Raw genomic sequence first — 9729 nt, forward strand, 5'->3', positions numbered from 1 at the left:
ATATATATATATATATATATATATATATATATATATATATATATATAATAAAAATAAACTACTGCTTACTTCTTGTGCTACTATTCCTACTTGTTGGTTTTTCACTTAATTCGTGTCTTCAGGGTATGGATCGCCTGCGATAAACGAGAGAACACTGTAGTAATGTAAAAAGTTAAGACTTAAAGTAACTGCTTTTCTGTGTACAAGTCTTACTTACAAAACATTGAAAAACCAACCATGTCTTCATTTGTTTTTTCTGTCTATTTTCTCCACAGCTGTTCATAGTTCCCAACTCCTCCATGATTTTCTCTTCATCCAATGGAAGTAAAAACATCCACTGGGCCTGCCATGGTATCCAGATTACCTAAATTTGGTGGACGTCCATCAGGAAGTGGTACAAGCACTCTCTGCAATGGTTCCACACCTCCAAATGCACCTATTCAGGATGGAAAGACCCCAACTGCAGGACCACGTGCAATTTGTGTGATCAGCTCCTCCCCCTTTTCCTTGAAATGGAAGAGGAATGAAGGAATGAACTCTTCTAACCCTGTCACAGGAACAAATCCTGGAAAAAGCAGTGAAGAAAGTATTCAATGTCAGTTCCCTTTATTGGATAAGGAGGTAAAGAATAGCTCTCCAGTAACGCCCAAGTTGCGCAAGTCAGGTTCTTTAATGATGGCTGTCTCCAGCCCCAAATCTATTCCTAAGAAACCGTTAAAGATGAGTCCCAAAGGAGGAATCAAAATAGGTCAAAGTTCACTAAATGGGGTTTCTAAAATTCCCAATAATGACTCCAGCATTCCTGCTCGAATAGGGTCAGACTTGCGCCCAGTCCGACCAATGTTAGGCACTAGCTCTGTCAGAAGTTCCTCCCAAGATGGTATGCCTCAGTCTAATGAGAAAATCTTGACAGTGGACAATATAGTGCGTTCAAACAGCTTCACTCATTTCAAGCAGATTCCCTCACCCACTAATGAGTCCATGACACGGTCCTTCTCCTTTAATCGAGCTGTGGAGCTAGCTAAGCCTCTGGCCAATACTCAGCTCCGACCTCCTCGCAGTAGTTTTCTTAAACCTCCCCAGGTAAGCAATGGAAGAGTGGGTTTAGGAATAAATGGCTGCCTTGGAGGTTCAGGTTGTCAAGGTGGAGGAATTGGAGGTCTTCCATTTAGCAGAGGTTCGTCCTGCTCTCTCCCCAACTCTGCAATCTCTCCAGCACCAAATACGCCTCAAGCTTTGAAGAAGCCATTGCTCTCCAATCCAGTATTAACTAAACCGTTGGCTAGCAACATGGGATCTTTGGGTTCCAGACTGACTCAAATCAGACAGACCAAACATCAAATGTCTATTGTTCCAGATAGGGTCAAAGAAAGTATCAGGTTTTTAGGCTCCTCTGAATGTGAAGGGCTTTTTGGGGTGGTAAAAAACAGTGAGCCAAATGAAAATGTTGGAAAATTAGACTCTCCCACTGAAAGTGATTTAAGTTCTGGAATTGAAATTGCCAGTGGAAGAGAAGATTGTGTGCTCAGGCAGAGCTCTAGTCAGGGGACAGAAGAGACTTTGGAAGACATGTCCTTATCTTCTGCCTCATCAATAGACCGAGGTGACACCACTGAAGAATTTTTTGATGACTTTGACTCTGTGGAAGATGTGTGCAGTGATGGGGACTTGCCCAATAACCAGAAAACTGACAGTACTACTAAACGCATAGAATACAGCTTGTACAATGAGACTGGTGACTGGGAGTCTAAACAAATGACAGGTAAAAAAGAAACATCTGAATTAGAAAAAAAAAAAGATGTTACAGTATATTGATGCCATACTTTTGTTACATCTGTTTAAATGAATGCTGATGTACCCTATGTAGAACATAAAGAAGAAATCCCTATGCAGGACTCCAAAGGATCATTGGAGTTGTCTCCACTGCAGGGTGATGCCCCCCAGCCCTCTTCTATTGAAATATCTCCTTCCAACAGCTCTGGTGAGACTTACATGTGGGATGAAGAGGGTCTTGAGCCCCTTGGGAGGCATGAGACTCCATTAGACAGCTTTGATGACTCAGAGCTCAACAGCATGGTGAGTGCATTAAACCTAATTTGATTTTGTGAAATATTGTAAGTGGGAGACTAGCCACTTGCCTTTTTCCCTTTTACTAGCATTTTTTAAAATATTAAGTATCAACTAAAGATGGGAAGTAATCACCCTTAGCATGCAAAGCTTCTGTCAACAGACCTCAATAACTTAAACATTTTATGTTTTTGTTTTATTGATTAAAAAAATACAAATGAAAGAGGTGAGGAGATTTGTAAGTCCTTAAGCAAAGGTGTGGTGATGATAGTAATGTTTAACAATTTGAAAAATTGCAGAAGGCTTTTGCATTTTATTTATTTATTTTTTATTGAAAGAAGTATGTAGTGTGGTGAACTGAGTTCTGTTTCAAGAAGTGAAGCGGTTCCAGAACAAAACATTGAAAAATGTGTAAAGATTGTGAAACTGTTTTTTTTTCTTCTTTTCTTCTGTTGTTCATTAAACAAAGAGCAATATATAAAAAGAAGCTTAACAGACCTTTGAATTTGTTTACTGCAAACCTTGGACCAACATTATGGTATAATATAACCCATGCCCTTCAGATCTAAACATAAATGTTCTTCTATCATGGTGTATACTCTGAATTCACAACAATCTGCTCTTTTAAGTAATAAATACAGTATTTATAAAGAACCTTGCATTTCCATGCCTTGTAGAATCATTGTTTTTCTAAGTGGAAGGTCTAAGGTTCTTTATTGTCATTCACATCACATGTGTTACATGAGATGGTGCGGAATTGTGTACACAGGGTCCCAGTTATATCCAACAATAGTAAAAGTATAAATTGTAAAAGAAACGGTAAGGATCTAAGATATAAACAAAGAAATAAACTAAGAAATACTCTAAACACTTAATAGTGCAAAATAGTGCAAGTAAACTGTATAAGTCAAAATAGTAACGAGCCCATTTATATTTTAAATATTAAACTTTTTCTTCATGGCAAATTCATAATTTCTGTGTTCATTAAGCCTTTTTAAATTATTTATTTAAAAAAAATTCAAACCATTAGGGCAGAATAATTGTGAATGTAAACAAATTGCCATAATTTTTCAGCAGCAAGTTTGCATCGTTGTTTTGATGTTAAGGGCTTTCTCTCCTTGAGGGTAATCCCGACCTGCCCACCAACCGTTTCTTAATAACATCACTGGCCTTTCTTTGGTTCTCTGTATTCCTGTACCAAGGCATTCGATCTCAGGAATGCAAAAGGAGCTTAAAGTGAGCTGGATTAGAAATTAAATAATAAGATTTACCTGATGCAAAACTACTTTCATTATACGCTGTTGACACAAGGTGCAAGAAAAGAAATGATGTATGTATAATTACAACAACAGACCTGTAGTAGCTACTACAGCAGGAAAGGAACAATGTACTGTCTGTATTTTCTGTGATTAGTACAACCACGTTTTAGTCGTGTATCCGATTAACAGACATTCAGTATGTAAGAAGTAGTGGTGTGTGTTTGAGCGTATTTCCAATTTTAACTGTTGTATTTTGCCAACTTGATGTCCTCTTGAAAGTACATTTGTTTATTTAGTCAAAAATGTTGCAGACATATTTACAGAAAGTCAAGCTTAAATTCACAAAGTTTGTTTTCTCAGTCATCCAGGTATATATATTGTGTTTTTGAAACCATTAGTGAAAAGGCCAGACTTCAGGGGTATCTGAGGCAGGCTTGAAACACAACAGTCAGGGTGGCTTCTGGGTAATACCAGATGGCTAGGCCTCAGACTGACGAAGCCTCTTGGATGAGGGGCGAAACGTTTCTTTTTAACAAAAAAACGAAGTCCAGATGACATGATTCATCAAGCTTAAATTGTTATTAGATACTTAGCAGTAAGGCTGAATCAGTAGTATTACAAGAAGCTCATGTTATTTGTGACACCCAGAAAGACTGACTATTTTAATTTGAGAAACCAAGACTAGTTATCTTTGTAATTTTAGCTCATTACTTTGATATTAAGTAAATTTGCAACTCAAATTTATGTAATGGCTTGGATGGAAATATATAAATCTAGTTATCATTATAGTACCTAAATACTGTATCGTCATAGCTGGGCTAATCCCATTCACCTATGAATATGACCACAAGCTGTTCCTGGATCTATGGCAACCATCGTTTCCACCCTTGGGTGATGCTATGTAATTCAACACCCATGAAATGATCAGCAAAGTCATTTCATGCAACAACATCAACAAATCCCTGGTCTGCGAAGAAGGCAGCAGTGATGCAGCTATTGGTTAGGGAAAGCCTGATGAGTCAGTGGAAGCTGGATGGGAAAATAGGGTAAAACGGAAAATGGCCAAAACAGAAAGATGGAGAAAGGGAAATGTAGAAGCTGATTGCTGATGTGTGAAGATCAGCTCCATGGGGAATCTGCCTGTGAGATATTTAACTGAGCTATTTGATTAGAGGAAATGAATCCACTTACGGTAATTGGATGCACTGAGCTCCCTCTATCCCCACCCTTTTTTTTTACTACCATTTCCTCTCCATCTGTTTGTACCTCTCTCCTCATCATTCCCTTGTTCAATGGGTAAATTGTTGTTTGTAATGAGCTGAAGAGACACGATGATAATTCTGACTCAAAGCAGTGTTTCTCTCCAAATTGATCTGAAGTTTTTGAGAATTTGTACAATATAATGTGGCACTGGCATCAATTGAGATGCAACAGTGTATGCTACCACAATTCATGTTAGGGTCCCATGAATACAATGTCCCTTGCACATTCCTTACAGCTTTGACTAAATACCAGCGCAAAGAATAAAAAAGCATTGTCTTATTTCTGAACAAGAGGATTGATGAGTAAAAGAATGGTAATAATATTTGTATTTCTGAAACTTGTCTTATGTCCTGCTTGTGCGCATGAGTGGATGAGATGCACATCCTGTCACACAAATTACCAATCTGCAGTGGTTTGTTCAAACCACTTGGGGGCACTGTGCACCCTTGGCATGCCGCTGTGGGTGTGCTTGAAAGCGTTTATCATTTGTGTATGCAACCCCTTTTTTGTGTTGATTTGTGGCTGTTTTTGCATTCATATAGCTCAGTGCAAAATCAAGGAGTGGGCTTCCAGAGCTCATAATAACATTCCCATTATGTGCCATGCAGATGAGCACAATACCAGCTTTACAAAACAAGCACTGAAATTGAGAGCTACATTTCACAATCACTGCGTGTTTTCTAAGCCTCAGCTGAATATATCCACAATGTCCACAGAACTGGACATATTTTTAAAATTATTTAAACATATTTTAAAGGTTGTAGGATAATAATTTTTTCTTTGAACATTATAGTGATAATCATTGTTTACTATTGATTCCCCCAAACCTTGATGGACAAAATATTCACACTAGGACTAAGCCCCTTCATTTGCAACTGGGTCCTAGACTTCTTAACAAACAGACCACAGACTGTGAGGATCCACAACTTTTCCTCCTCCACCATAAACCTCAGCACAGGCTCTCCTCAGGGAGCTGAGCCCTCTCCTATTCACTCTGCTCAAATATGATTGTGCAGCTGCCCATCCATACTGTCATATTGTAAAGTTTACAGATGATACAGCGGTGGTGGGATGCATCACAAACCTTGATGAGTCCAGCTACAGGCAAGAGGTAGAACACCTCAAGATCTGGTGCAAAGAGAACAACCTTCACATCAATGTGAAGAAGACAGAGGAGATGATTGTGGACTTCAGAAGGAACAAACACACCTACACCCCTCTGAAAATAAGAGGATCTGCGGTGGAAGTGGTCTCCAGCTACAAGTACTTGGATGTACACTTGAATGACAACCTCAGCTGGGGCAACAACACCACCAGCCTGATCAAGAAAGCTCATCAGAGACTACTTTCTCAGGCGGCTGAGACGAGCTGAACTGGGAAGCTCAGTCCTCACCTCCTTCTACAGGTGTGCAGTGGAGAGCATCCTGTGCTCCAGCATCAACGTGTGGCATGGAGGCTGCACAGCTGCAGAAAGAAAGGCTTTGCAGAGAGTGGTGAAGGCTGCACAGAAGACTGTTGGAGTCGGCCTACTCACCATCATAGACATCTACACCTCCAGATGCAGGAAGAGGGCCACCTGCATCATGAAGGACCCCACTCACCCAGCACACATACTTTTTGCCCCGCTCCCCTCAGGAAGGAGGTTGAGCAACATTAAGTGTAGAACCACTAGACTGAGGAACAGCTTCTACCCTGAGGCTGTTAGATTCATGAATCTCTAACCAGAATAATCACTGTGAAAAATCACATCATGTTGCTGCTGATCTGTTTCATATTGCTGTGTTCATGCGTGGTCATCTGCTCACACAGACTCATGTTCGTTCTGCTGTTCGGCGTAATGTTTTTATGCTACTAATGCTTAGTGTATTATTTAGTTGATGTTTTTCTTAGTTCATATCTTAGATCTTATTGCTGTTTTTCTTTTACATTTTATTGTTGGATGTCACTGGGACCCTGCATACATAATTTCGTTCCACCACATGTACCACATGGGGTGCGAATGACAAATAAAGAACCTTGAATCCTTGAATTAATTAGTTGCAGAAGAAACACATAATAATAATGAAAATAATACCTGCAATACCGGAGCCCCACTCTGGAGCCAGACCTGGTAAGGTGGGGCACGCGGGCGAGCGCCTGGTGGCCGAGCTTTTACCCATGGAGCTCGGCCGGGCACAGCCCAAAGAGGAGACGTGGATCCCCCTTCCCATGGGCTCACCACCTGTGGGAGGGGCCAAAGGGGTTGGGTGCAATGTGGGATGGGTCGTGGCCGAGGGCGGGGACCCTGGCGGTCTGATTCTTGGCTACAGAAGCTGACTATTGGGACGTGGAATGTCACCTCACTGGTGGGGAAGGAGCCTGAACTGGTGTGTGAGGTTGAGAGGTTCTGGCTAGAAATATTTGGACTCACCTCTACGCATGGCTCTGGCTCTGGAACCAGTTTCCTTGAGAGGGGTTGGACACTCTTCCACTCTGAAGTTGCCCCTGATGAGAGGCGCCGAGCAGGAGTGGGCATACTTATTGCCCCCCATCTTGGTGCCTGTGTGTTGGGGTTCACCCCGGTGAATGAGAGAGTAGACTTCCTCTGCCTACGTGTTGGGGGACAGGTTCTGACTGTCATTTATGCTTATGCACCAAACAGTAGCTCAGATTATCCACCATTTTTGGAGTCCTTGGAGGGGGTACTGGAAAGTGCACCTCCTGGAGACTCCCTTGTTCTGCTGGAGAACTTCAATGCTCACGTGGGCAATGACAGTGAGACCTGGAGGGGTGTGGTTGGGAGAAACGGCCCCCCTGATCAGAACCCGAGTGGTGTTCTGTTGGACTTCTGTGCTTGTCATGGATTGTCCATAACAAGCACCATGTTCAAGCATAAGGGTGTCCATATGTGTTCTTGGCACCAGGACACCCTAGGCCGCAGTTCCATAATCGACTTTGTTGTCATCTCATCTGATCTGTGGCCACATGTCTTGGACACTCGGGTGAAGAGAGGGGCAGAGCTGTCCACTGATCACTACCTGGTGGTGAGTTGGCTCTGATGGTGGGGGAGGAGGCCGGTCATACCTGGCAGGCTCAAACATATTGTGAGGGTTTGCTGGGAATGTCTGGCAGAGTCTCCTGTGAGACTGAGCTTTAACTCCCACCTTCGGGAGAACTTCAAACATGTTCCGGGGGAGGTAGGGGACATTGAGTCTGAGTGGGCCATGTTCCGTGCCTCTATTGTCCAGGCGACTTACTGGAGCTGCGGCCGCAAGATTGTCGGTGCCTGTCGCGGTGGCAACCCTCAAATCTGGTGGTGGACACCGGCAGTGAGGGATGTTGTCAGGCTGAAGAAGGAGTCCTATCAGGCCTTTTTTGAACTGGACCAGCTCTACACTCTCAGCAGGGTCCTGGAGGGTGCGTGCGAGTTTGCCCAACATGTGCTTTGTGGACTTGGAGAAGGCGTTCGACCGCGTCCCTCGGGGAACCCTGTGGGGGGGTACTCTGGGAATATGGGGTACCAGGCCCATTGATATGGGCTGTTAGGTCCCTGTATGACTGGTGCCAGAGCCTAGTCCACATTCCTGGCAGTAAGTCGGGCTAGTTCCCGTTGAGAGTTGGACTCCGCCAAGGTTGCCCTTTGTCACCGATTCTGTTCATAACTTTTATGGACAGAATTTCTAGGTGTAGCCAAGGTGTTGAGGGGATCCGTTTTGATGGCCTTAGGATCGCTTCTCTGGTTTTTGCAGATGATGTGGTCCTATTGGCTTCATCAGATTGTGGAGGAGTTCAAGTATCTTGGGCTCTTGTTCACGAATGAGGAAAAAAATGGAGTGTTAGATTAATAGATGGCTAGGTGCAGCATCTGCAGTGAAGCGGGCGCTGTACAGGTCTGTCGTGGTGAAGAGAGCTGAGACAAAAGGTGAAGCTCTCAATTTACCTATCGATCTATGTTCCTACCCTCATCCATGGTCATGAGCTTTGGGTTGTGACCGAAAGAACGAGATCTTGGATACATACGGCCGAAATGAGTTTCCTCTGCAGGGTGTCTGGACTCTCCCTTAGAGATTGGGTGAGAAGCTCGATCATCCGGGAGGGACTCAGAGTAGAGCCGCTGCTTCTCCACGTCGAGAGGAGCCAGTTGAGGTGGCTTGAGCATCTCGTTAGGATGCCTCCTGGACGCCTCCCTGGTGAGGTGTTCCGGACACGTCCCACCAGGAGGAGACCCAGAGGAAGACCCAGGACATGCTGGAGGGACTATGTTTCTCGGCTGGCCTGGGAACGCTTCGGGATTCCCCCAGAGGAGCTGGCCCAAGTGGCTGGGGAGAGGGAAGTCTGGGCCTCCCTACTTAAGCTGCTACCCCCGCGACCCGACCTCGGATAAGAGGAAGAAAATGGATGGATGGATGGATGGATGGATGGATACCTGCAATACAACACCTGTCAATTCCAATAGACCTATTAAATTTTATTATTCCTTTTAAAACCTTGTCAAACAGATTGATACTCATAGCATAGTGTACTAAAACATGTATCAAATCAACATATCTAATATTTACCTCTTTTTTGCCCTTGAACACAAGAGTTTACCAAATTCAAAGTACCGTACACAAAAAATAAAATAAACATTTAAAAACATGATTAACTTTAACCTCCTAAAAAACCACAAAGTGGAACTGATCATATCTACCACAAACATTATAAAGCTATTAACTTTCACAGACATGCAGTACAGGGATATTAGATTGTAATACATTGCATTATGACTACATTTGGATTCATATTTATGTAAATGTTGCAGTCAGTTGTTAACATTTTTGTCTGACTGTATGCCCCAACAGATTTTTAATTGTCATGTAGGCAGGAAAACTTGGGATGTAAGGGAAATGATGTTCATCTGCATATTATTTGATTGACGAGGCAGTTTTTCTATGTTGGATATTATAATTTCCATTACAATCTGCATAAAGTGCACACAAAAAGAAGTGTTCTTCAAAAGTGATAGTATTACAAGAGCATTTTTATATTTGTAAAATACATTTTATAACATCCTGATACATGCTCAATAATCCAGGTAGAAAAATCCAAAAAAGTTCAATCTGGTCCTCTGGACATTCAAAAAACAAGAAAACAAAAAAGACAAAAAACAAAACAAAGCAAA

General features: G+C 42.4%; 1 protein-coding gene across 1 annotated transcript; it reads left to right on the forward strand.

Moving 5' to 3' along the window:
* The first annotated feature begins 318 nt into the window (after positions 1-318).
* Positions 319-2100, forward strand: LOC119419106 (serine-rich coiled-coil domain-containing protein 2-like). The gene is made up of 2 exons (XM_037686411.1): positions 319-1762; positions 1868-2100. The coding sequence occupies exons 1-2, from the start codon at positions 319-321 to the stop codon at positions 2098-2100; spliced, it is 1677 nt and encodes a 558-aa protein (XP_037542339.1).
* The last annotated feature ends 7629 nt before the right edge of the window (positions 2101-9729 follow it).

This window comes from Nematolebias whitei, chromosome 1 (genome assembly GCF_014905685.2).
Source record: "Nematolebias whitei isolate Nwh7 chromosome 1, NemWhi1, whole genome shotgun sequence".
Taxonomy (NCBI): Eukaryota; Metazoa; Chordata; class Actinopteri; order Cyprinodontiformes; family Rivulidae; genus Nematolebias; species Nematolebias whitei.

What these genes read in the sequence shown, in the direction of transcription:
- LOC119419106 (XM_037686411.1), top strand. Translation starts at nt 319, where the DNA reads ATGGAAGTAAAAACATCCACTGGGCCTGCCATGGTATCCAGATTACCT. An exon ending in GGAGTCTAAACAAATGACAG is followed by an intron (nt 1,763 to 1,867) that starts GTAAAAAAGAAA and finishes TACCCTATGTAG; the next exon opens with AACATAAAGAAGAAATCCCT.